Source organism: Bemisia tabaci, chromosome 10 (assembly GCF_918797505.1).
Source record: "Bemisia tabaci chromosome 10, PGI_BMITA_v3".
Taxonomy (NCBI): domain Eukaryota; kingdom Metazoa; phylum Arthropoda; class Insecta; order Hemiptera; family Aleyrodidae; genus Bemisia; species Bemisia tabaci.
Window position 1 is genome coordinate 14,222,126 of NC_092802.1, and position 27,778 is coordinate 14,249,903.

General features: G+C 37.7%; 2 protein-coding genes across 2 annotated transcripts; both read left to right on the plus strand.

The window, feature by feature from the left end:
* On the plus strand, nt 1–8,545 carry LOC140225682 (dynein axonemal heavy chain 6-like). Its single transcript, XM_072305321.1, has 4 exons — nt 1–830; nt 3,965–4,109; nt 4,791–5,030; nt 8,501–8,545. The coding sequence occupies exons 1-4, from the start codon at nt 601–603 to the stop codon at nt 8,543–8,545; spliced, it is 660 nt and encodes a 219-aa protein (XP_072161422.1). The 5' UTR covers nt 1–600.
* Nucleotides 8,546–9,338: 793 nt separating this feature from the next.
* Nucleotides 9,339–27,768, plus strand: LOC109039673 (dynein axonemal heavy chain 6-like). Its single transcript, XM_072305242.1, has 13 exons — nt 9,339–9,435; nt 10,148–10,325; nt 14,637–14,803; nt 16,662–16,885; nt 19,082–19,256; nt 20,088–20,217; nt 21,243–21,344; nt 21,692–21,841; nt 24,472–24,600; nt 24,949–25,194; nt 25,551–25,760; nt 25,934–26,146; nt 27,534–27,768. The coding sequence occupies exons 1-13, from the start codon at nt 9,383–9,385 to the stop codon at nt 27,765–27,767; spliced, it is 2,211 nt and encodes a 736-aa protein (XP_072161343.1). The 5' UTR covers nt 9,339–9,382; the 3' UTR covers nt 27,768.
* The last annotated feature ends 10 nt before the right edge of the window (nt 27,769–27,778 follow it).

A 27,778-nucleotide genomic window follows, 5' to 3' on the forward strand; every position in this document is an offset into this window, starting at 1 on the left:
ATCAGTGAGTTTGAAAACACACCAATTTGGAAAAAAAATTGTTCAGGAAACACCTAAAACTGCGCAACGGGCGAAGAAGTTAGTTGCAGAAAAACCATTTCGGTGCCAAAGGACAAGTACTTAGAGACTTTGTAAAGCATCAAGTTGAAATCGATACACCATGTTTCATAACAGAGAATTAAGCGTTTAAAAATTTCCGAGTTGGTGTGTTCTCGTTCTCACCGACTTTTAGATACTGATTTTTCATAGTCTGCCCTAAAAAATGTTTATTTTTCGACCTGAATAACACTTGAATATTTATATAATTTGTTGGTACAAGGTATACTGAACCGAAAAAAGAAAACCGCAAAATCGGATGGTCACCCGTTTCCCTTGAAATGGCCAATAATTGGTATTTCCAATGAAATACTTCGATTTTTCCCTTTTCCCGTCGCTGTTTCGAGCTCTTCCGATTGCGATTTCGAAATTTCATTTTGCGTGCAGATGCTTCTATCCATAAGTGTTACTAAACCGTGAAAAAGTGAAAATCGAAAAAAAACCGGAGTTGGTGTGTTTTAGAACTCATTGATTTATTTATGTCTCTTTAATTCATCAGATAAAATGAGCTGTCAAAAATTGTCAATCAACGTTAAAGAAAGACCGAAAAATTCCCAATTGGAGCTGACCAATGAGAGAAGAGTCCTCCAGAGAGGCGAGAAAGTCATTGAAATTGAAGTTTGTGACTTGGAGCGGATTTTATTCCACTTTAAAAGTAACAATGATCCTGGTTTTGTTTATCTCGTGCACGCTCTTCCGAAAACATCACCTTTTTTCAGCCCTTTTCTTTACAAGTAAGTTCGAGCCGTGTAATCTCTAGAATTCTGGGAGGCTGAAAGTAGGAAAATGATACGGGTTTCCCTTTTAGTAACAGTCATATGTATAATCTGGCCACCACTATATTTCGGCTTAAAATATCTCAATTTGCCTAAACTGAAAAAAAAATTTGCTTTACTCCAGCATGATTATTCTCGAATTTGCCGCCAAGAATTTTTGTAATCTTGTTTAAGCTGAATTTTTCTTGATACAAGAAAAAAATGCTTAGGTTAAGCAAAAAGTAGTTTATAAGTAGTTATAAGCAGTAGTTTAGTAGTAGTAGTAAGTAGTTTATCCGTAGTTGGTAGTAGAGTAGGTAGAAGCCCAATGCTTGATACAAGAAAATATCTCTTGGTGTCAAATTTAAGATTCATTTTCTTCCTGTGTACTTTATTGAATTAAGACTTTTAATATTTGGTGAACAAATTTTTGGTGTAATTAAATTCAATCAGTCCATAAAATCATTTTTCGTGAGATTAATGGCAAATGTGACTTTTAACGTAAATGTAATCGCTTGAAGACTTGAAGACTGAAGATAAATTATCATTACTATAACTTAATGTCGCAATTCCCTCGCTTCAAACTCGGAGTTGGTGATTGGCGAGCGAAAATTTTCGGTCTTTAGAGACTTGCATTTTTATTTTACATAATGACGATTTTCCATGTTTTTTCTTGAAGAAACTCAAGGAAATTCCTCCTACCAATGTCTCACCTCTGGTATCCATTTTTTGCGCTAGGAGTCGTTCGTGATTACTGGCGAAACGGCCATTCCTATTCTCGGAAAATCACCGTGTTCATAACACGCAAAAAAATATCGTGCTTGGAATCCATTCAGTGCAAAAAGAGAGACACCAAAGACAAATATTTTTGACACGGCACAAATTGTGCCGCACAACAACGGTGACTAACGAGTGTTCCACGAGACGCGGAGCAATTTGATTTATTGACTCATTCTTGCGATATTCGAAATATCGGTTTTCGACGGTTCCGATGGTATAAAAATGCAAAATATCCCGTCTAAACTATTTGTATGTTGGTTCATTACGATTTTGCCATTAATGAAGCAGACATTGATTGAGGGCTCATCAAACACGAGTTTCGATATAAAAAAAAAACACGTGGCCTTAAACATGTGGCCATCCTGGTGGAGGTAAGAACAACAAGGGTGATCTATGCCTGTTTACGTTACAACCATTGAACAGCGTTGCACATTATTTTACGTACCTAACTTTCTAATCAGTGGTTCTTAACCTCTTCAGCTAGCAGATCCTATCAGCAGCCTGATTCTTGAAATTTATTTCGGTACAACAAGAATCGAAACTTCAGGTGGACTGTGCCACCGGAGAGTTAGAATTTCGGCAAAAGAAAAAACACGGGTGCGTGATATTACGAGAGGCAACTTTTCTGATATTGCCGTCAAGCGATTTCGAAAAAAAGTGTTTTTCGCTCCACCCTAGAGGTCTCCCGCATTTTGTGGCTCATCGGTTGATAATCACTGAACTAAATCGTCATGTATCAAAATGAGCCTCGATTGATCCTCCGATTATATTCAACCAGTCAGTGGCGTGGCGTGTTTTGCGATATATAGATTGATCGGCCATTTAAACCTATGGAAATGGATCGATAAACAGGGCGTTCGCAGCGAACACCTTAATAATCGATTCTTTACCATAGGTTTAAATGGCACAACAATCGATACATCGCAATTCACACCACGCACTTGTCATCCTGAGGCGTTTTTCGTTGCGAGCACCCTATTTAGCGATCCTTCCCAGTAGGTTTAAATGACAGTTAGATCGCTCATCGCAAAGCACGCCACGCTACTGAAGAAAAATAGTGAAGCCCGGAGTGATTTTCCATTAAATGTGACCAATGGTATGCGGATTCTGAAAAATGGGTTGCCTGGCTAATTCATTTCCTAGAAAAAAGCTATTATCTCAAGTACATTCCAACATGTAAAGGTCACGCAATTTTCTTTTTTCAATTTCCAGTTATTGCAAGGCGGGGCAAAAAAATGTCGATTTTCTTTTTTTTTCTACTCAGCCTGCGCCTCAAAAAAGGCAGACGAAAGGGGGAGGGGGCTTTGATAGTTTATTTATAAAGATCGGAATTCTCCGTGTAATGATTCTCGAATTACGTCCCGTCATAATTAAAATATGATTAGAATAGTTGAAAAAAAAAGAGAGAGAGACGGAATTGGTTAATATTAATTTTGTTAACAGAGTTAGTTAGGTTTAAAGCGATTAGGATAGGTCATGGGCTATACTTTACTAAATGAAAAAATGATTATCTATCATCATTTTTAGCAACAATTTTCCAAATTTCATTTCTACATTTTAATTTTCTCATATTTACATATATAAGGTGAGTATAATCGATGTGTACTAAATTACAACACAACATGGGTTTAGTTATTTTGATCTTAGAGTTATCCTATAGAATTTTTGTACCATTCAAAAGCGTTCCCCCCGCCCGAATCAAAAGCGCAGGGCCACGCAAATGCCCGACCTGCCGCCCTCTCCCTATACCTCCTCAGAAGGTGGGCTTGGCAAAAAAATTATGCGCCATTCCTTAAGTGCCAATACCTTGGATACACTGAAAAAAAATTCTCGGCGTTTTTACCAAGGTCTGTTGGTACCTTTACCATCTCACTTTTTTTTACCAATTATTGGTAATTTTACCAAGATAAACTGGTAAGCTTACCTAAAACCCGGTATTTTTACTGTTTTTTTTTTCAGGTAAGAATACCACTTTTATTGGTAATCAATTCCTGGTAACTTTGCCATTTTATCTCGGTAATTCTACCACGGTCGATAAAAAATATTGGTGTTTTTACCAAGGTCCAGTAAAATTACTGAGAAAGTTCAATAATTTTACTGAGATTCTCGGTAAAATTACCAATTCCATAAATGGTAATTTTACCCAAAAAAACTGGGATTAAATAGAATCCTGAATTCTTGGTAATTTTACCCTTTTCTTAGTTAATACACCGAGATTTGTTTTTCAGTGTAGCAAGTGTCGAAAAAGTAGATGAGTGCATATCTTTATAGACGGCGAAGAAAATTCCAATGAATAGTCATAGTTTGATGGCTCATCTTACGTTCACTTGCAGGAGGGTAAGCTTTGAAAAAGTTGACAAGCATAATTACTTGACGATAAGCAAACGTGGAGTACTTCAGTACACCAAAAATCATATGCAATTCACCAAACTGGATGAGTTCCGTAGCAGATACGAGGCGCATTCGAGTTTGATGAAGGTAAGGCGGCAAACTGGGCGCTCGACGGAGGCACATTGTTTTTCTCATTATTCCTTGAATGTTTTAATTCCTGGACAGTGAAACTAAAAACATTACGCAATTTTCCCTGGCTATCGTTTCATATGCCAGAGTTTTTTGTTAAATTCAGTGAAGTTTCAATGTTTCCAGAGTTGAATTCGTTTCAGAGAACTTAGAATAAGATCATTCTTTAACTAAGAAGACCTAGAAACGTATACGAGTAATATAGTATTTTCATTCAGGTGATACCTACTAATCAAAAAGTTGTTTGTGAAAACTCAAGCAATTGGTCGTTCACTGCAAAAAGAAAACACGTTGGATCTAGAGTCCAGACTCTTGAAAACATTAACAAGAAAAAATACTCTTGATTCAATCGGATTTTTGCTTGGATCAAAACGAAATCCGCTTAAATGAAGAAGGCTTGGTTCTTGATTCAAGCTGGATTCTGATTGGATCAAGAGTACTTTCTTGTCGATGTTTTTAAGAGTCTGGACTCTAAATCCAATGTGTTTTTTTTTTCAGTGTTGAGCAAAATTCAACATTCAATCAAGTAATTTATAGTACTCAAGAAGAACTAAATTATCAACTAAAATTTTCCATCGATCGCAATTTCGCATGCCTCAATCTGATATTCTTAACTGGTAATCTGACTGTTACTTTTAGATTAAAGTGTTCAACCGCTACCCGATGTGGAAAATGTTTTTTTACTGGCGAAAAACGGTTACGTGGAAAAAATTTATCGCAGCACGAAAATTTTTAGAGGGGAATTTATTTGTAATCCGGAGGCACCTGCAAGAAGCCCTCCTCAAAATTCAAGTTTTGCTTGTTTCAAAAAGCTCCCTGTTATTTTTCAACAATTCACGAATGGAGAAACTTGATCTAGTGGAGTTTCTAAAAATGCAAGTAAGTATTTAGTATGCAAGTAAGTTTCAATGGTAGAATAGGACGTCAAATTAAAAGTAAGATCGTCGGCCCTTTCGGAGAGGCGGCACTAAATGATAACGGAGCCCGTATCATTGACGTATGTGAGCAAAGGGACATGAAGGTGCTCAATGGGTTCTACCAACACAAGGATATCCATAAATTTACTTGGGTTCAGTCTACTCGCGGATTGAAATCAATCATTGATTATGTGGTTGTTAGACAAGACACGGGAATGAAGATTCAGCAAGTTAGAGTGTGGAGAGGTCTTTCCTGCGGCAGTGATCATTATTTCCTCGGGGCGAAAATAGCTTTCCCAGTGAAAGGGAGCCAGGAGACCAGGCAAGCACAGGAACAGGTTCACCAACAAAAAGATCGTGTCAAGCTTGTGAACTATAATATTGACAGCTTGCAGCATCCAAGTGTAAGGGCTTTATATGGAAAGCGCTTGGATGAGAAGTTGGGCGAATCAAGGGACGGTGATACCGAACAGCAGTATCAGTTCTTGAAGGATTGCATTCACTCGGCAGCAATGGAGGCTCTTGGTGTCGCTGATGATAGGAAAGTTAGCGAAAAACCTTACTGGTGGGACGAAGAAAATTGAGAAGATGATTCAGGAGAAACGGAAAAAATATCATCAGTTCCTTTCCTCTAAAAAAACAGAAGACAAAGAGGCGTATAAAAAAGCTCAGACGCAGGTACGAAGGCTCATAACCAAGAAAAAGAACGAATCTTGGGAGAGGAGCTGTAGCATAATAGACACGTACATAGGAGGAAGGAAAAGCACTGAGAGCTGGAAGTTGCTGAAAGGGCTGCGAAGGGACATGAAGCGGGACTTGATATCTCCGATATCCATTGATAAACTGGAGGGTTATTTTAAAAATTTACTGACAGAAAGGCGACCTGAATTTCAAGATGGAGGTGTAAGCTTGGAGTATACTAACGATAATCATAACTTGGAGATCCATATGGAGGACGTGGTAAAGGCCGTACGAGAGCTGAAGAACGATAAAGCTCCGGGTCCGGGAAATATTCCTGCTGAGTTGATCAAGTGTGGAACCTGCAAGCTGTTTCAACGGTTGAGATACCTGATGCAAGATTGCTTGGATGGTGGAAAGGTACCGACAGAATGGAAAGAGTCTTGGGTGTCACCTATATACAAGAAGAAGGGTAGAAAAGATGAGTGTGATAACTATAGAGGACTGTCGGTTGCAGGTACCCTAAGCAAAGTGTATGGAAAAATCCTGAAAGCAAAAATCGAAGAGGAGTGGAAAGAACATGAAGCGGAAGAGCAAGCAGGTTTCAGAGCCGGTCGGTCAACGATTGATCACTTATTTACCATCATCCACGTCATCGAGAAAAAGAAAAGAGTTGGCCAGGAATTACATCTAGTGTTTGTGGATCTCCAGAAAGCTTACGACAGTGTGCCATTGATGAAACGTTGGGAAGCCTTAAACAAAAGGGGTTTTAGTGGGGGACTAATTAGTGCTATTAAGGAATTTTATGGTGGGGCTTTTTCTAGGGTTAAATCGCATGGGGACTTATCGTTGGGGTTTTTAATTACTAAAGGACTGAAACAAGGGTGTTGTTTGTCGCCAACCTTATTTAAAGTGTACCTGGAAGAAGTTTTAAAGGAATGGAAAAGATGCTGTTCGGGAATGGGCGTCCCGCTACGTGAAGATGGCACCCTTTATACTCTGTGCTTTGCTGATGATCAGGTGGTAATAGCTCAGGACGAAGAAGATGCGAATTACATGACGCGGAAGCTAGTGGAAGTATACCGAAAGTGGGGAATGGAAGTAAATGTGGTTAAGACGGAGAAGTTGGTTATCGGTGGTGATCAGCAAAGCATTGAACTGGAGGATGGTCGGAAAATTCAGGACTGTGAAGAGTATAAATATCTAGGAGTTTGGTTAACTAAGGACGGAAATTTGGATCGGGCTATTAAAGATCGGAATGTGCAAGGCAGGAAAGCTATCGCGATGCTAAATGGGGTTCTCTGGGACCAGAGTATCTCCAAGGAGACCAAAAGGAAAATTTACAACGTCATCGTGAAGAGTATCGTAACTTACGGGAGTGAGGTCTGGCAACTCAAGAAAAGAACTGAAGACATGCTTAGGGCAACTGAGATGGACTTTTGGCGGAGGTCTGCTGGCATCTCAAGAAGAGAGCGTATCCGCAATGTAAAAGTACGCGAGATCATGGGTGTAGAGAAGGACATCGTGCACGATATCAGGTCCAAGCAGTTGGTCTGGTATGGACATGTGCGAAGGATGGCAGACGACCGGTTGCCCAAGCAGGTCTTCGATTGGGTTCCTCCCGGAAGGCGACGGCGTGGACGTCCTGTGAAAGGTTGGCGACAAGGGGTGGAGGAGGAGATCAGAAGGTGCCAATTGCCTGATGATCTCTGGGAGGATAGGGGGCAATGGCGATTGGGCGTCGCAGAGCGCGAGGCGGCGCTATAAAAGCGACTTTATGTATGTAAGTAAGTATTTGAAATAATCTGAAGTGCACAGCTCTCCAAATTTAAATTAATGCACGTGGTATTTCATGCATTCTTGCATTTTACGCACATGTGAGGTCTAAGTAATACAAAATTGCGTAAGAAAGAGATACTTATAATCTGCAAAAGTCTAAAAGCGCTCTTAACCTTCCCTACCTCCTACACGTCACACCAGGGACAAGACGCGCGTTGATGACGGCGTAAAGATACAACTATTCGTGCTTGATGGATGTCCATGTTGCATCTGCAAAATTGAAGGCGCTGTGAGGCGAGACGAGAACACACAATGCCCTGGCTTATGCAGTCAAATCTGTGCTCAGAGTTGGGAGAAAAATTGAGAAACGTGGCCTGATTACATCTCTCCTATCTTTGGCTGTGTTGCTCAAGAAGATCTTGAAGCACCACAACATATAGGACAAACGGAAACAAGCCGCCCCCAGTTTTACAACAATCCGTGTTCGAAACTCACCTTTGAGTTTTAGGAGCCACGTGGCACGTCAAGCCCAGTTTTTAGGCGCCATTGAAGATTTTTTATTAGGGGCCAAATTGACTTTTTGCCTATATATTACGGCGCATTTAGTAAAAAGTTAGACTTAAGATGTTCTCGTAACAGAACTAGTAAGTAGCTGTAACTTGGGGAAGACAAAAGCACTAAGAATGAAATCGTGAAAAATAGAAGAAGCAAGCTTTCACTTGTAGTGCTGAAAATTCTGAGTTTATTTAATTCAAATAGATCTCTTTTTCTCTCTTTAAGTGATTTCCGGTGAAAATACAGATTTTTAGGGGGCAGTTTTTAGGGGCCACGTTGGCATAGAGCCTTCAATTTCTAGGCGCCATGGCCGATTTTTTAGGCGCATTTGGCGCGTTGGCGCCTGTGAGTTTCAAACACTGATAACAAGCCCCTAGTTTTGATACAACCTCATTCTTTTTTTAACATTTTCCATTCCAGTTTAACCAAAACGAGAGGCTTTTCAATGAACTGACCGAGTTATGAGATAAGATCACTGAAATTGCCTATTCATCTTGCTGCCAGTACTTGCATGGTTTTGGTTTCAATATTGAAGGCTGCAGATTCACGATGAGAAATGAAAGTGAGTCTTTGAATACTTTCAAATTAGAAATTTAATGGACAAACGGAAAATCGACAAAAAAACCTGAAAAGTATTAATTATCCATTACACGGAGAAATATAAAATGAAGTTTCTGTACCCGACCAGACTGGCTTGATGGCTATTTTCGTTTTTAGGCCTCAAAATACGATCAAATCCCAAAACCGCTCTAGTAAAAGTGAGTCAGCCTTACATCAGACTGTTTCATTTTTACCAGGGCGATTCAGATCAATGGTGTTAGAGTGCCGTGACACCTCCATCATCTGAAAATTTTTACCGCGCCGCATGCGTATTCATTCAATTTCACAAATCGCGGAATACTAAAAAATGCATTAAAAACGTTAGAAATCATACAAAAACTGTAAAAATTTCAGAAAAAAGCCAAATAGAACAAAGCCGGAAAATTTGAGTATCCCTGTTACATTAACTTGCAACTAATTCCAACAAAAAGTGTCTTATGTTGCTTTTGCAGTGCGTTACCGATCATTGGCGGATCCAGCAAATTGGCAACACAGTCTTTCCTCCATTTAAACCTATGGAAATGTATCGCTTCTTGGAGAACCAGATGCTCCGGCAAGAATCGATTATTTAGCATAGGTTTAAATGCAGATAATCCGGCGTTGCCAAAATGCTGGATCCGCCTCTGTTACCAATACATTTTTACGTTTTTAGATAGGGCAAGTGGAGAGTCTAATGGACCACCAGCGCAAATTAATGACGACATGACCTATTCTGAAAAAAAGAGACTGCAGAAATGCTGTCGACAAACGGCACGGTAAGACAACCACAAATACAATTGAATTCATTTACAAATATGGCCACAAGGCAATATTTTGATATTTAATGTAATTCATTTTTGTAATTCATTCAATAACTGTTCATTGTTATTTTATCATCGATAGATAAAATAGATTTCAAATAAAATCCAGAAAGAGTCAAGGAATCTCATTAAATAATCAAGGATTAGGTTTTCTACTTGAAAAAAAAAGAAAATCAATCAAATATACCTCTTCTAGGTGTTTTAAAAAAAATTTGAATGAGTTAAGGAATTCTAAAAAAAATTGAAAGGAAGTTGTTACCTATTCTGTTTTGTTTTAAAAGAAATTTAATAATAAGCGGAAACTTGCGACGCAGCAATAAGATATATGCATTTTTCGATATTCCTTGTCAATGTGCAACAGTTGAATTGGATCAGTAGAAATTGTTATAATCTGCAACAGTAGCAGTAATTAACATACGTTTTGAGGCATAGGATGACAGTGAATTGTTCCGCATAATCGCTAGGAAATTACCACCCTTTTTTCCTCACTAGGGCTGAATCATTATTTATACTCTATTTTTTTAATCAACTTAAAAGACTTGAATAAATCAATGGAGAACGCAGCAAATTGCGTATTGATGTTAGATTTTAACGTATTATCCATGTATCTTTTTTGCTCATTTTATCTGGACGTTGTAAATAGACTTTTGATTTTCGTTTCAAATAGGTTCTTACAACAAATTGATTTTATGATGCAAGATCTGCACCATAAATTAATTGGATCGTCCTTGATAGAGCTGAGGTTAACCTTAGAATGTCATCGCAAACATCTACCAGAGAAAGAGGATTTAACTGGCTCGAGTTGGACCAAACAGTTGGAGAAGCCGCGCGATAGGTCGCCTAAAGTGAGTTTCCCACATTTTGGTAAGGTATGAAATGTATGATTCGATACGGTTGAGAGAAAAAAATCATCTCCCAGAGAAAGTCAATCACACGAATGTCACGGCGGCGTCGCTACCCAGAAAAGGCAACTTAAACGTAGTTCCGACCCCTGCTTAAAAATTGTCACCCATTTTCCCTCTACTTTAACGCAAAACCTTTACTGAAATTATCGCGCAGAGAATCTGCACGCAAATTTTTTATTGCTTTGTCTGTGAGTGCTTAAAAGGTTGAGGTCGAAATCATTTTCATGATTTTTTCTGATACGGCGAATAGTATAAAAACGGATTTAAAAATAGAAGGATATTGACGTCATCTGGTGGACTGTCTGTGGATGTATTTTAGCAGATTATACCATTTTGCCATATCTCCTCCAAGAATTGTTCAATTTATGAACCAAGAGTATCCTTCGGCTCAGTTCAAAAGTTTCCACTGAAACGCAGGATTCGTCAAATTTCAGATACCCGCAAATTCTCAATTTCGGACGGAAATTCCAAAGTCGTGTCGAATTTTAGTGAAAGATTAATTTTTTTCCAGTCAATTTTCCAGCCTTCAAGTGAGATTGCGTCCGTAAATCTTAGGGAGTTCCCACTATGATTTGTGACAAATTCTCTGAAATTTTTAATAGAGCCTATTGTATGCATATGTTAGCGTTAAAGTATGTAATCCATTAATGTATACATTAACTAGTTAAAGTATACATTAACTGAAACGGCCAGTTAAAGTGTAGAATCTTTGTGGGTTGCACACTTTAACTAGTTATTCTATAGAATAACGGGCGGCTCACAGGTAAAGTGTGAAAGTCACAATTGAATCAAGTCAAATTATCAAAACAAAAACAAACGGCTATTCATGATGCACGAACTGAATGTCCGTTATAAAAACATTACTCCAGCCCAAGTTAAGATTTTTTAGATTTAGTGAAACTTGTCAGGTAAAGGAGAATGTCATGAAAAGGGCATTGTTGTAAAACCTATAATTTTTCCCCACGTAAATAGTCGCTGTCAACTAGATTTGATTGATTTGCAGTCGCAGCCCGATGGCGAATTCAAGTTTATTTTAAATTATCAAGACTATCTTTCGAAATTCGTCAGTTTGCGAGCTTTAAAGACAAAAACAGCAGATGACGTTGCGTACAACTTGCTATACATTTTCACGATTTTTGGAGCCCCAGCAGTATCACAGTCGGACAACGGCCGGGAAATTTGCAATTCAGTGATAGAGCGTCTGAGGGAAATGTGGGCTGAATTAAAAATTGTGCACGGTAAACCGAGACACAGTCAGGGTCAAGGGAGTGTAGAGAGGGCAAATCAAGACGACGAGAATATGGTCTTTGCATGGTGTAAAGACAACGGAGCAACGAAATGGAGTCAAGGTCTGAGATTTGTCCAATTTCAAAAAAACAGGGCCTCCCATTCGGGTGTATCAAAAGGAGCCCTTTTGAGGCGATGTTTGGATGTCCTCCGAAAGTGGGGCTCAAAGATTCCTCCCTTTTTATACTTTAACTGACACGTCCCAGTTAATCTATGAATTAACTAGTTATTCTATGATTCGATACGGTTGAGAGAAAAAAATCATCTCCCAGAGAAAGTCAATCACACGAATGTCACGGCGGCGTCGCTACCCAGAAAAGGCAACTTAAACGTAGTTCCGACCCCTGCTTAAAAATTGTCACCCATTTTCCCTCTACTTTAACGCAAAACCTTTACTGAAATTATCGCGCAGAGAATCTGCACGCAAATTTTTTATTGCTTTGTCTGTGAGTGCTTAAAAGGTTGAGGTCGAAATCATTTTCATGATTTTTTCTGATACGGCGAATAGTATAAAAACGGATTTAAAAATAGAAGGATATTGACGTCATCTGGTGGACTGTCTGTGGATGTATTTTAGCAGATTATACCATTTTGCCATATCTCCTCCAAGAATTGTTCAATTTATGAACCAAGAGTATCCTTCGGCTCAGTTCAAAAGTTTCCACTGAAACGCAGGATTCGTCAAATTTCAGATACCCGCAAATTCTCAATTTCGGACGGAAATTCCAAAGTCGTGTCGAATTTTAGTGAAAGATTAATTTTTTTCCAGTCAATTTTCCAGCCTTCAAGTGAGATTGCGTCCGTAAATCTTAGGGAGTTCCCACTATGATTTGTGACAAATTCTCTGAAATTTTTAATAGAGCCTATTGTATGCATATGTTAGCGTTAAAGTATGTAATCCATTAATGTATACATTAACTAGTTAAAGTATACATTAACTGAAACGGCCAGTTAAAGTGTAGAATTTTTGTGGGTTGCACACTTTAACTAGTTATTCTATAGAATAACGGGCGGCTCACAGGTAAAGTGTGAAAGTCACAATTGAATCAAGTCAAATTATCAAAACAAAAACAAACGGCTATTCATGATGCACGAACTGAATGTCCGTTATAAAAACATTACTCCAGCCCAAGTTAAGATTTTTTAGACTTTAGTGAAACTTGTCAGGTAAAGGAGAATGTCATGAAAAGGGGCATTGTTGTAAAACCTATAATTTTTCCCCACGTAAATAGTCGCTGTCAACTAGATTTGATTGATTTGCAGTCGCAGCCCGCTGGTGAATTCAAGTTTATTTTAAATTATCAAGACTATCTTTCGAAATTCGTCAGTTTGCGAGCTTTAAAGACAAAAACAGCAGATGACGTTGCCTACAACTTGCTATACATTTTCACGATTTTTGGAGCCCCAGCAGTATCACAGTCGGACAACGGCCGGGAAATTTGCAATTCAGTGATAGAGTTTCTGAGGGAAATGTGGGCTGAATTAAAAATTGTGCACGGTAAACCGAGACATAGTCAGGGTCAAGGGAGTGTAAAGAGGGCAAATCAAGACGACGAGAATATGGTCTTTGCATGGTGTAAAGACAACGGAACAACAAAATGGAGTCAAGGTCTGAGATTTGTCCAATTTCAAAAAAACAGGGCCTCCCATTCGGGTGTATCAAAAGGAGCCCTTTTGAGGCGATGTTTGGATGTCCTCCGAAAGTGGGGCTCAAAGATTCCTCCCTTTTTATACTTTAACTGACACGTCCCAGTTAATCTATGAATTAACTAGTTATTCTATGAAATAACTAGTTAAAGTGTGTAATAAAAATTTAATTACACACTTCAACTGGTTGCTTCAGTTAATGTATACTTTAACTAGTTAATGTATACATTAACTGACATACTTTAACGCTAACACATATATAACTATAAACTTTTGTCGATAGCGGATATGAATATATGAACAATATAAATTTGTAAAAATAAGAATTAATAATAAATACAAGAAAAATTCTTGAAAAAATAAGACATAAGATGAAACGTAAACGGCTTTATTCTGATGCGGCTGCTAGAAGTTGACAATTGTTTTGTTATTCCGCTTGGTCTAAAGGTGCGACTGCTAGTTTCATCTGTAGATGTTCTTCACTCGTGAACTGTTCCCGCACTTGGTGTAAAAGTTGATTCTGTTCCGGATCGGCTAAATCAGTTAAATTTTACAGTTAATCGGTTTGGTGTTTATTTTGGACAATGTTCAGAAATCTGCGGGGTTAACGATAGATTAAGCAGACAGATAGACAGACGGACAGACAGAGAAACAAACAAACAAACATACACACTGGCCAATAAATGTTTTAAAACAAAATAAAGCAATTATAGTTGAGAAAAAGTTTACAGTAAAATTTGGCAACACCCAATGTTACCTGGCTTATTTTTTGGAAATGCCGTCCGAAATAAGGTCTTATGGAAAAATGGGGTGACGGTCACGATAAAAGAAATGATGAAGAGCACATTCGTTTCTGTGCGATCGCAGTCTCTTTCCTCGAATCCGCTGGCAAAACTTGACTACGAAAATTAACTATCTTTCACTTGCGGAATAATGAAGGTGAAACTATCTGATCACGCACCTCGTTTGCGGTGTTTAAAAACCTCCGCTCCCATTTTATTTTTCTGAAGAGGACCAATCATCATCTTGCATTTTCACAGAGTTCCCTTCGCATATCGAAGGAAGTACACCGAAGTTTTCAAGAATTGATGTTGAGAAGTTTTCCATTTAAAAATAAATCAATTATGGCAGGAAGTCTACAACGTCGTAAATCGAGATACGTCGTCTTGTAGTTTCACCGTCGATATTTAACATTAGCCATGCTCCAAAATGGGCATACGTCATATAAAAGGTGCAAAAAAAATTCTAATGGAAAGAAAAAAAATTATAAATACATATATTATTATACATAAAACGTAAATTTATATCGAATTCCAGGCTCCGTATTTCTTCCTGAATCTGGAGATATCGGACAAACTGCTGCATTTAACGCCAAACGAAGCCGAATTTTTTCGGTCTTTCCGCGAGGTTTTTCAAACTTGGGAATCGACATGCTCTGGAATCGTGCCAATTAAAGCGACAGGAGTTTTTGAACCCTTTATCAGGTAAATAATTATTAGGTTTTATCTATTTGGTCCTTCAACGTAAACACGTTAAGCATCCAGGGGTCTCCTGGTCTGGCTACTTCGCGGCCCAATCTTTGATGGGCGCCAGTAGCGTGGCATGCTTTGCGATATATCGATTAAAACGCCACTCAAACCTATGAAAAAAGATCGATTATCAGGGTGTTTGCAGAGGACACCTTTGTAATCGATTCTTTGCCATAGCATCAAATGGCGAGATATCGATAATCGATCATTCACGCCACGCCACTGATTGGGCTCCGCGTCCTCAAAACTCCTCTCTACGGCAATGAGGAACCCACGCCATGTTTTAGAAACTTAAAAGCAGCATGTTGAGAAAAAGTGTTGTTAAGAACCAAAATTATTACAAGTTATTAAACATTAATTATGAAACAAAATGAGTATATGCAAATATTGTTTGACCAACTTTGTACAATAAATACAGCCCAATTGTTTTAAATGAATCAGTTTCGCTAGTCACAAACTCATGTTTTGATCAGGTGATTCGATGGACGCCATATTTAGTGTCAGAACGACGTGCGATATATCGCATCGATTGGCTCTATTTTTTCAGCCACTAATCATTTTTCTCGAATTTTGAGATCGTAATTCTGTTGTCAGGAGTCTAAAGCACTCACTTACCAATTTTTACAAACAAATTCAACGTAATAAACGCGTGGTTTGTTTTAGAGAGAAAGCATCGCATTCGATACTGATATCGAAACTGCACTCGAATGCGATATTTTCTCTTTAAAAAAGCGACGCCTTTATTACGTTGAATTTGTTTGTAAAAATTGGTAAGTGAGTGCTTTAGTCTCCTGACAACAGAATTGCGATCTCAAAATTCGAGAAAAATGACGAGTAGCTGAAAAAATGGAACCAATTAATGCGATATATCGCATGCCGTTCTGACACAAAATATGGCGTCCATCGAATCACCTTAATTCTTTTAGTTTGGCTGAAAATAATAAGATCCGCCAAAAACAACTATTTTCTGCGATCAATATATACCGTAATATTGTGCTTTAAAAAATTTAGTTTATGACGTCATCCACCACACTAGTGACACCCATAGTTTCATCTACCTTGCCGAGGTTCACGTTAAGTAACCAGTGCAAATGTGTGTCTCGCCGTTTGATGAAAGCAAGGTAGAAGAAACCAAGGATGTCACTGCCGTGGTGGATGACGTCATAAACTGCATTTTTCAAAGCGCGGTATCTCGGTTTATACTTAACGTAGAAAGTTGCTGTATAGATAAATGTTATTATTTTTAGCTAATCTACAAGAATTTAGCATCAAAACACGATGCTGTGATCAGCACAACTGACCCATTTTTTAAACGCTCATAAATTTTACCTATTTCACTTTATTTCATTTATTTACTTATACAATTTTGGTGCATTTTAAATTTTTTCCATGCATTTTAACATAAAATAGCCTCGAGTTTTTTTTTTTTTTGTTAAGAAAATTGGATTACATTTTGCAATAAGGAACCACTGTCTCTGGCTCTCCATAAAAACACATTCCTGCATAGGAAAACCAATGGCACGTATGTTGTTTCTAAAATGGACCAGAAATAGTGGTTCCTTGTTGCAAAATGTAATTCAATTGATGTATTTCCTGAATTTTTCCCGGAACTCTTGAAATTTCCAAAATATTCCGGATTTTTTGCATTTTCCGGAACTTTCTCGGAACATTCGAAAAATCTATAAGGAGTCCCGGAACTTTTGACGGTCATGGAGTGGGAGATATTGGAACAAAAAAGTTCCGACTCCCGGAACTTTTGACGGGCATTGAATTGGAGCACTGCTTTCATACGATGGATCAATACGTTTTTCAGACCAGTCATCCACGGTTGGAAAACAGAAGTACTTTGCGAGCTTGGGTCCCCATCCGAAGAAATTTTCGAGATCGATGAGCACTTGTCTCGCGAGAAAACCACCATTTTGGAAAATTTGATGGACAATTTTCGTGGGGTTAAACAATATATAAAAAGATTTGAGTCCGTTCAAGAAATTTACTGCGCGATAGACGTGGATCCTGCGGTCATAATACAAGAGAAAGGTAAGCTTGTCGACGCACATCGAATCGAGTTAATTAGAGAGGTCGGACATGAAATTTTTAACCAAAACTGTTAGTTTTGATGTTTAATTTGTCACATTTTCAATTTTAAAAAGTGCATCTACACTGAAAACAAAAATTGGTAGAATTTTACCATTCCTTCACGCTGCATGTCACACAGCGTGAAGGAATGGTAAATTCTACATATCTTTAAGTCGGTTTTGCCAGAGGAATCGTTACCTGTACCAGTATATAGTAAAGTTTACCATTCTTCTGGCAGAATTGGCCCTAAATTGACACTGTGCGTAATACAGCGTGAAAGAATAGTAAATTCTAATTTTTTTCAGTGTAGAAGAAAATTCTTCGAGTAAACCAATGGAAACCACTTTTAAAAACTAAAATTTCGTATGAACGGAGTAATGAGCTTTTAAAGTTTCCAAATTTTTTCGACCTTGCCTATTGACTCGATCCACTGTGCGACGGTGAGACTGTTAAATTACTACGTATCTCGTTTGTGGTATTCAAAAATATCGGTTCACATTTTATTTTTTTTGAAAGATAACAAATCAACATCATTCTTTAAGGTTTCACAGAGTTTTCTTCGCATGTAGAGAAGGAAAATCAAAGCAGTCTTAATGAATTGACGTTGAGTAGTCTCCCGTTTAAAAAATAAAGGATGACGGGAACTCTGCCAAGCCGCAAACCAAGATACGTGGTCTGGTCGCTTCACAGCGTCGAAGTGCAAATTCATATTTTCTCGTATGTATGATTACTGAAGGGAAACAGGGCTTTTCATGGACGAAAGACATTAGTAAATGTGACTATTTGGGTTCGGTTAAACAGGATTTGGTACTCATGAATAATATAATTAAAGTTTCTCAGTCATTTTTGAGAAAAAAGTTCAGATCTTATGAGCCGTGGGTATGAAGTTTTACATTAGCCGCACTATTTGGTTCATATAACCGCATTTCCGGTTCTCAGAACCGTTTCCTCGGTCCACAAAACCGAGTGTTTTTTATAGTTTGGTTTGGTTTCAAAACTTGGACACATGAAAAGAAGAACGGATCATACAGCCGAGAGTGTGGTTACATGAACCGAATGGCACCGAGCAAGTGGCGTGGCGTGCTTTGCGATATATCGATTGATCTGTCATTTAAATCTATGGAAAAGGATCGATAAAACAGGGTGTTGGCAGCGAACACCTTACTGATCGATTCTTCACTATAGCTTCAAATGGGGAAATATCGATAATCGATATTTACGCCTCGCCACTGCACCGAGCACTGAGTGGGAGAGATCAGCAGACACGCGACTTTGCGATTGATGTTCTAGTGCTCCTTACTGGGAACTTGATACCACTTCACATACGTCCTTGGCAGATACATACCTACACTCCTGGATTATCCATTTCACCAACCTAACATTCTGTGATGTCTCGTTTGTTCAATTTGACTGAAGTGAAACCTTGTCGATAGAGAAATACTAAAAACTGTACAATACAATACAATACTACGAACAATACTAATCTACAAAAAATCAAAAACTTTCAAAATTCACTTATTTGAAGGTGATTAATTATATAATAAGCCAAATGTTTAAAATGTATATTGAGGAGATAAAGTTGAGCTAGTATTTCTAACTCCAACAAAGTTATCCATGGTAAAAGATTGTGTTGGTGCGAAGTTGATGAGAGATATATTGTCAGATAATTCAGTGAACAAGTACAGGAAATTTCATAATTGAAGAGTATTGTTACTACTACAGAGATGATTTTCATACGATTATTTAAAATTACTGTTCCTTTTACAACATAATGATTGTACACGCATGGCTGATTATGTGTGTTGTTGATCGTAGGAAATTTTACTCTTTCATATTGCAAGTACCTATTTACTCCTTTCATATACAGCACTGACGTAAAACGTCCTTAAAATCACTTGACCAAACTCTGCAGCAATAAAACCTCATTACTGATTTATTATAGTTACGGCATATCTGCCTCTGATTTCCACATATATTTGTGCTATAATATGTAGATGGTATCATATAAATGTATCAACGCATTCGATTCTCATCTGCTGAACTTTGCTTAATATTTGCCTCGCTTGCGCTGCCTCAGGTTATAAATATAATCTAAATGGATTAAATTTTCTTATCAATGACTTATAACTGATGCGTGAATTATACCTTTCACTGCAGATACGAAACTATTCAGCGAGACTTTTAAGCAATATAACGAAAATATTAGAAAAATTGAAAGAATTATCGATCACCAGCTGCTGGGAATATTTTATTTGAGATTGGACCCAATGAAGGAATCTCTATTACCAAAATGTCACGAGATCCTAACTGCCATTGAAAGTGCCGTCCCACGGTGAGTAGTGATTCAATCATTCATATTCCACTTCAATGACGTATTTGTAAGCTTTACTATGGTGCTATGAAATATTAGCATCTTATATTATGTTGCAAGGTATATGCCTTATGCGTTTTGGTTATAAGGCATCCATCTTTTATATGTAGGCAGTGAAACTGCCAGACCACATATCACGTTTGCGATGTTTACAAATCTCCGATCCACTTTATTTTTTTGAAGGGTAACAAATCAAAATAATTCCGTAAAGTTTAAGAAGAGTTTTCTTCGCTTGGAGAAGAAAATTCACGTAATTTTTTAAGAGTTGATGTTGTGTAGGTTTTCATTTAAAAAATCAAGTATGACAAAAGTGTGCGATCTCCCAGACTGAGATACGTGGTTTGGTAGTTTCACCATCTATATTCTTGAAACATTTTCTAACTTCTAATTACGACATGAGTGTTAAACCTGTAAAGGCAGGGTAGACTTTATATTCTAGAAGGAAAAAATTATTGACCAGCTGTAAAATAGAAAAGAGGACTTAGATGAATTAGTGCGGTCATTTTTATTTTTATAGTGTGTTTTTTTTTCATTTATGTTTTTATATAATTTTGCTATATTTCATATTTTTTATCCTTTTTTTCGTGTAAAATTTTGTTTTATTATTTTTAATCAAGTTTGTAGAAGCTGTATCATGGCGAAACAAAATTGATAATCACTTGCATGTTCTACAGTAAGACGGTAAGACCTCTGCAATCCTAGGTTAAAGAAGGAATCTTAAAATCCTTAAAAACGAAATTTGATAGTTTTCTTTGCATGCGACTTGACGAATTCGAACATTTTTTTATTCAGAATTGGCAAAGAACGTGTTAGTAACCTTGCGACCGAAATAAAAGGAACCCATTATTACATACGATCGGATCCAAGACAAAATCATGAGTTTGTTGAGTACCAAGTATTCTTGGGGAAGATTTTGACGCGGGTAAGTTGCTCTTATCACTTATCACTTACCTCATTCCTAGTAAAACCTTGATTATCTGCTCTCACGGGTGGGACACGGTACACTGAAAAAAGTCTCTTGGATTCAGAGTCAGATTCCTAAAAAATTTAACAAGAAAAAATACTCTTAATTCGTCGAATTTTTCCTCGATTAAAAAGGTAATCTGCTTAAATTAATAAATTACCAATAAATATTAAAGATTCCTCGAGCAAATTAAACCAAAAACGGAAATAAAAGCATTCAATATTCTTCGGGAGAAAAGAGGCAGATACAGCAATAGATACTCACACAAAAAATTTGGAGCACGTCAAGCAAAGCGGATTCAACGCAAGTTAATGTGATTCGATGGACGCCATATTTTTTGTCAGTATGGCATGCGATATATCGCATCAATTGGTTCCATTTTTTCAGCTACTCGTCATTTTTCTCCAATTTTGAGATCGAAATTCTGTTTTCAGGATACTAGAGCACTCACCAATTTTAACAGAGAAATTCATCGTAATAAAGGCGTAGTTTTTTCAGAGAGAAAACATCGCATTCGATACTGATGAAACTGCACCCGGATGCGATATTTTCTCTCTAAAAAAACCACGCCTTTATTACGTTGAATTTCTTCGTTGAAATTGGTAAGTGAGTGCTTTAGTCTCCTGACAACAGAATTGCGATCTCAAAATTGAAGAAAAATGACAAGTAGCTGAAAAAATGGAACCAACTGATGCGACATATCGCATGCCGTTCTGACACAAAATATGGCGTCCATCGAATCACCTTAAGACAAGTGTAGCATATCCCCAAACAGGAGACGGAATCTCAAAGAAGTAATACGTTTGAGTGTGTGATGATAATCAGAAGCTTTGAAAAGAAATACCTTTTACGGAAAAGAAAGTAAGTTACTGCATATCTTTTTTTCATCTCAATGTTAAATTGAGCCCTCAGCAGAAGATACCATGTTTTTTTCTTTCTTCGATTTTGCATTCGACTTACAGATGCGTGATTCTCTCCCGTAGGTGGAGGAAATGAAAGAGGAGATGATTTATTGCAAAGGGTTGTACGAAATGATGGAACACTATTCGGTGCCAGTTAACTCAGAGGATAGAGATAATATTTCGGTGAGTAGACAGCACATTGGATTCTTCTCAGAAAGAAAATCTAGGCTCACAATAGAAATGATGTCGGGGACACTTGCTTAAAATGATACTCAAAGCTCTAAATGGATTTCTCCAATTTGCTGATTTTTCATTTCTTTGAGAGGTCCCCTAATTATTTCAAAGTTATACCTCCTATGACTGATTTTTATTGCGTCACTCGTACACCCGGGAATTGAACACCCCTGGAATAACTATGCAAACAAGTATTGAGATCAGTTATTGGATTCAGTTCAGTGACAAATATTCCTCTAGAGTTTTTATTTTCTTTTTAATTTTATGGAGTTAATGTGGTTAATTATATGTCAAAGGAAGTAGATAAAGCCTTGAGCGAACTGGAAGTTGCCGCCAAAAAGAGGGTTCAGGAGAAAGACGAACTGGAGAGAAAACTCAACGACCAAATTCAAAGGGACACGAAAATGCTGGTCAGGGAGGTCACACGAATAAAAAATGAGGCCTTGGTGAGTAAAATTTCCTTTTAATTCGTTCCACTAATCATTCATTCAATTCAGTCACCATTCATGTTTGCTCGAGTATAAACTTGTATAGGGTGAGGGTAGACATGTCTGTAATTTTGATGTTAGGTCACGGAGCTTTCAGGGCCCAAAATTGCAGCCAACCTACGAGATCAAATTATTGAGAGTGATTTATTATTTAAAATTGCTACGACCTGTCGATTCATCGTGAAGCACGCATTTGACTTGGTTTGTGCATAAATTTACTCATTTTTGTGGAAGAACGCTCATTTATGAACATTCTTGGCCATCTTGGTTTGATATTGGAATCTGAAGATTGGCAGTGACATGTTTTGATACAAGGTTGGCTGCCCTTTTGGGTCGTAAAGGCTCCATATTCTGACATGCCCGTTCTCTTCCTATTTAGGTACTTTACTCAAGGAGCAAGGCTGGCCAATAAGTAGTTCGTCCAAATTCATGATTCCGAGAAAAAGATAGATTTTGATAAAAACTAAGAAGAGTTTGCAGACATCTCTGAATTGAAGCATGAAATCGAGCATGTTTTGCGGCGGTGATAAGGGAAAATATTGAGGTTGATCTATAAAATTATAGCCAAATTCCTTAAAGAAAATAAAATAAAATTAACATAGAAAAAAAGTAATAAAAAAGAGAAGAATAAAATAGCCACTCAGGGAGTAACTGATTTATCCTCTGACTTCAAAATATCTAGCATATCCCATTGAATGTTTTCCAAGACCCAGTCTAACTATGGTATAGTAAGTCGTCCTGAAGGGTCTTAGGATTTGAACACGGTGTTGGTCTTCTAGATCCTACCCTTTTTTTCTTCAATATAACCACCATGGTTTCAGGACATTTTGTCAACGATTTTTTGTCCGCGCACCTTTTTTGTTCAGTAGTTTATGCCCACACGTAAAATAAGCAACGATGACTTAATTGGTTCAAGCGTTATATTTTAGTCGGTTTGTAAAATTATATTGACAATATGGAAATGAGAAATTAAGAGAGAAGGAAGTATTGTTATGGTTGCTCATTTTCTAAATGAAATTATTATCAAAATTAAAAATTAAAAGTTATTACTTTCTCCTTTTGAATCATCTTTTTAAATTGTCATTGGTGAATATTTGGTTTTATTTCTATCCTTAAAATATTCAATGTACAATATACCTTATATGTGTACAGGAACTTTTTTTATTTTTTTAATTTTTTCTTTATGAAATTATTACTTCATTTTGAAAATATTTACATTTTAAAAACGTGACAAATATTCGTAAAACCTTTTCCAAGCGACATTAATCTCAGTAAGCCGCAGTTGTGCCGACAGAAACTTCAAAAATGAATAAAAAAGGAGAAAAAACCAAGATCACGCAATCTTTAGTTTTCACTCATTTGTACATCGATCTTTTAGATTCAAATACGTCAAATTTTGAGCGTTTGGTTGCGCGTACACCTCGCTGCAGCACAATAAAAGCACAACATGTAAAAGAAAAAATTAAAGTGCTTTGGAAATCATTAAATTTGACACGAAACCACCAATATTTAAAAAACGTACATTAAATTATTATTCTCCTTTGAGAAATTGATACATATTTTTCTCCCATCAATTTAAATGAGAAAAATCAATGCATGCAGAGTGTGCAAACATTTCAAAATCATGAGTTAAAAAACGCTGACTATGCGAGTATAAGTAGGTATTAAAGCGTAACAGAGCGGAGCGGCGTGCTGCCAGCGCGATAGGCTGACTGGCGCCTACAAACCTAAGTGGATACTTCACGCATTGCACAATGCTTGGAGTATCCACTTAGGTTTGTAGGCGCCAATGCGCGTTTTGCGCTGGCCGCTCGCCCGCCGTGCGGCGGCGCCTGAAGCAACTATTTCACAACAGAGGTATTAAACAGTATTATACGAAATTGAACGTATTAAGAATGACAGGCATCCTTTAAAAGTACAGATCTTTCCTTGCAAAATAAATCAAAATACTTATCGTACACAGGAAAAATCTAAGAGCCTTTAGCTGAGGCAAATATAGAGGTTTATCCGGTTCAGGTATAACAAGGTGGGAAAATCTCGAAAGATAATTAAGTCCTGTTACAGCAAAGAGGTGTAGAGAATTTTAGTGAATTTTGTCTCATGGAATTGACGCTCCATCATTTTTATCAAAACTCTCAACTATATATTATTCTCCGTTGGACCAAACAGACAAAACAAAAGAACAAGCAAACCCTAATCCTTCCAAGACATTTTACATTTTCGTCCAAAAACGTCGTGAGCAATTGTCGTTTGTATTTACATGTGGGCCAATTAACTTTGGGTCTCAACTGGCACGTGGACCAAAACTCCCGTGCCGAAAAAACGAGTGGACGTAATTTACTGGACATAACAGGTGCGCGGACAAAAAATCGTTGACGAAATGTCCTATAACCCCACAAATACTCCTAACCGTACACCTAATTAATCGTACTCCTAAAATAGTATACTAAATGTCTTCAGATGGCTGTCGGCTCCTCTATTGGAATAAAAGCCACTAAAATAACAAAAAGGAGAAGAAGAATTTTGAGGTTAGCTCTGATTCTCATGATTCATAACTGGGAGACATTTTATTTGATATCCCATTCCAGGAACCTTGGTTGATTGAAGAGGGCAGAGACGTGATGGAGGCAAAATTAGCACAAGCCACTCTCATGGGGCAGCTTGAGGACTGTCATAAAACCGCTACGCAATGTAAACAGTACCAGAATGAAGCTAAAGTAAGCCTGTCTTAATTCATTTTAATAATTTTAACACTTTTTACAATTTCGTTTCGCACTTTAAAGAGAGATTTGATACGTTTTTATGAACAAATAATTAGCGTGTTCACTTGTTAAGTACTTTTAATTCGTGAATTTTTAAAAAGTAGAGAGAGCACTTAATTTCAGAAATTGTACCGGTGTAATTTAACGATATTGAGCCGAGAAAGAATGTCAAATAACCGCAAAAGAGGTAGATAATTTAAAGAAGGCCCTTTCTCCGTTTTGGAAGATAACTTCCTTATTTTACACGGAAAATTGCGCATACACTAGTGTTTAATGGTTTAATTTTTGTTTTCTTCTTCTAAGGAAAATTCGGCTTTAGAGCGTGTAATGCACGACATAGAGACTTTGAAACTCTTATGGGAATGCTCTGACGCGTGGGAGACAGTGGTGGAGGAGTGGTACAAGGCAAATTTTCACACACTTCAATACGATGTCATTAACAGTTTTGTCGTTAAATACCAGGCTGACGTCACGAAGCTTCAAAGAGGACTGCCGTACAACGTCGTCGTCCAAAAACTTGAAGCGAACATCAAGTCTCTCTCAGAAAAAGTAAGACAAACTTCTATTCTAACATACATTACGGTCTAACATCAAAATGAAGTAAAAAACGGAGAATAATGCAAGTAATAGACTTGCTCACGGCAACTGATGAGAGACCCTTCACACAGTCCATAATTTTTCTCCTAGTCTATTCCAGGGCCGGATTAGCGCTCAGGGGCCCGGGGTTCTTGCGTTCACGAGGGGCCTGCACATTTGCGGATTACATACTCTCAAAATTGAAGGCGTTTCAAGTTTCCCAAAGAACAAATGGTTCATTCAAGGCTACGACTTCTCCATCTAGAGAAAAATCTAAAATTCACTTTTAAACATATTGAAAGTTTTAGTCATTGGTGATTTTTTTGCAGTTACCCGTTATTAAATCTCTCCGGGAGCCATCTTTGAGGGAAAGACACTGGTCAGAAATCGAAAATGTGCTGGATTTCAAAGCCGATCAAACTCAACCCGTGACGCTGAAGGTGTTGGCTGAAACGGACATTATGTCGAAGGCTGAAAACTTGACCGACATTGCAGCACGAGCAATAGCCGAGGCAGAATTGGAGAGCCTCTTACGAAAGGTAAATCTCAAATGGATTGGTGCATCCAACAAGGTTTTTTCTTCGTAGTCGTATTTACATAAAATCTATGTAATATATAGCCCGTATAATCTTGTCTATATAGCCCGGAAATACGGTTCTAAAAAGAAATGTTTCTTTTGTGAATTCTTTTAATAGAATTGTTGTATTTTTAGATCGAGATATGTTGGGAAAGTCTGCAATTTGAAGTAGAGGCAACTGATCAGGAGGCAAACATTCTTCAGCTGAAAGATCTCAGTGGCGTCTACGAGGCTCTAGACGATAGCTGTGTCAATATCGCAATCATAACCAATTCTAAGCATATAAAACCCATCAAGCACAAAGTGACCGTCTGGGTAGCATATTTGGAGACTTTGCAGAAAATGCTGGTGAGATATTTCAGTTAATTCACCTAAAGAACTGACTTGATACAAGTGAGAACTCATCTCTTCCCGTTTTCTCACGGGCCCCGCTGTGGGCTGTGGGCGGTTTTTAGACTTCAATGTATTGGGGTATTATGAGCGAACTCATTCTTAACACCACCATGTGTACGATACCTACAACTACCCCCCCCCCCCTCCCTTCAAAAGTGAGAAAAACGTTTTGGAATTGATCACATGAAATAAATGCGGAAAAGACATATGAAACAAGAAACAACAAGGAGCAAACCGGTGAATAAGAGCGGAAAAGAGGGGTCGATAGCCTTGCTATGATAGTGCCTTTAACTCCTCCACCCCCCCCCCTTCCAAGAGCTATAGAGGAAATCAGGAAAACGTTTATTGATTTACAAAGAATTTAATTCAATTTCACTTTGAAATGATAATGGTTGTAAAAGAATGTATACTTGTTTAACACATCCTCTTCCTATCTGAACGCATGGCTCTAATCTTTTAAATGAGTCCATTACCTCGCTCTGCCATGGGTACTTCTAACTGTAACTCTAACTGATAAATATAATTTCAGGAAGCTACCTACAACTAATTTAATGAATACATCTGAGAAACCTGATGCACGAAAAAAATTAATAAATTGGATATTGGTAGTCTTAATTATTTTGTCTGGCACGCAGCCTAATTGGGCTACACTTTGCAATAAGGACTCACTTTTAAGCGCTCAGCCGATAGGCAGCGCTCTTTGATTTCGACTTGCCTCTAAAATACTAGTATACTAGTGCTAATTCGTTTAAATGGCGCACCAGCTCATCGATGTGTAGGCTTTTAGGGGGGGGTCCAGTTTTAAAATAAATAAAGCTGTGATATCCGTATTTTATGCTCTTAACGTAATGCGCGGGTAGTTACGATCGTTTGTCTATAAGAAATTTCCTAAGCGGTAGAGTAATTCTTATCGAAATTGATCGTTGAAAATAAAAGAAGCCTAAAAAAAACGCGCCTGATGAGCTCAACGGTGGCTATCATTTTCGGGAAACGAAAAAACACGTTTACGGTTTCCTTGGTAACCTTTGTTTGCTATCAGCTGATGTTTTATTTCCATTTCCCAGCCAAGTCGACGGAGTTCATACTTCCTTTCCTCACTAAATACATTTACTAACACCTGAGCTCTTGTCTAATACGACAGTATTAGAACTTTCCCGCTTGTTTTTAGCTCCTTATAGAAACAACCTATGTGCCGTTAGATTTTCTATGTAGGTAGATGCTTCTTCAAATTAGCCCGAGGTAATAGTTCTTTTTTGCAAAATGCAGTCCAATATATCCATCGTGGCCTCATGTCTGCACACGGTATTTTCATCCTTAAAAATATTTAAAACTCTTTTTTTAGGACGAGTGGTGGCATTGTCAACGTCGTTGGATTACTCTTTTGTTTCTTTTTTCGATCCCGGATATGCATAGGCAGTTACCGGAAGTTGGTCGACTATTCACGGAAGTTAACAGCACCTACGCACTGATCATGCAAAACACGGCGGAAGTATGTTTTTACTGGAATTGCGATATCCGAAGTGAAACAGTTGTATTCGCCGCATGTTTCAACCGCGGAAAATCAAAGATTTTCTGACTCTCTGCATA

What these genes read in the sequence shown, in the direction of transcription:
- LOC140225682 (XM_072305321.1), top strand. Translation starts at nt 601, where the DNA reads ATGAGCTGTCAAAAATTGTCAATCAACGTTAAAGAAAGACCGAAAAAT. An exon ending in TTCAGCCCTTTTCTTTACAA is followed by an intron (nt 831 to 3,964) that starts GTAAGTTCGAGC and finishes GTTCACTTGCAG; the next exon opens with GAGGGTAAGCTTTGAAAAAG. An exon ending in CGCATTCGAGTTTGATGAAG is followed by an intron (nt 4,110 to 4,790) that starts GTAAGGCGGCAA and finishes TGTTACTTTTAG; the next exon opens with ATTAAAGTGTTCAACCGCTA.
- LOC109039673 (XM_072305242.1), top strand. Translation starts at nt 9,383, where the DNA reads ATGACCTATTCTGAAAAAAAGAGACTGCAGAAATGCTGTCGACAAACG. An exon ending in GGTCATAATACAAGAGAAAG is followed by an intron (nt 16,886 to 19,081) that starts GTAAGCTTGTCG and finishes CTTTCACTGCAG; the next exon opens with ATACGAAACTATTCAGCGAG. An exon ending in GAATAAAAAATGAGGCCTTG is followed by an intron (nt 21,842 to 24,471) that starts GTGAGTAAAATT and finishes ATCCCATTCCAG; the next exon opens with GAACCTTGGTTGATTGAAGA.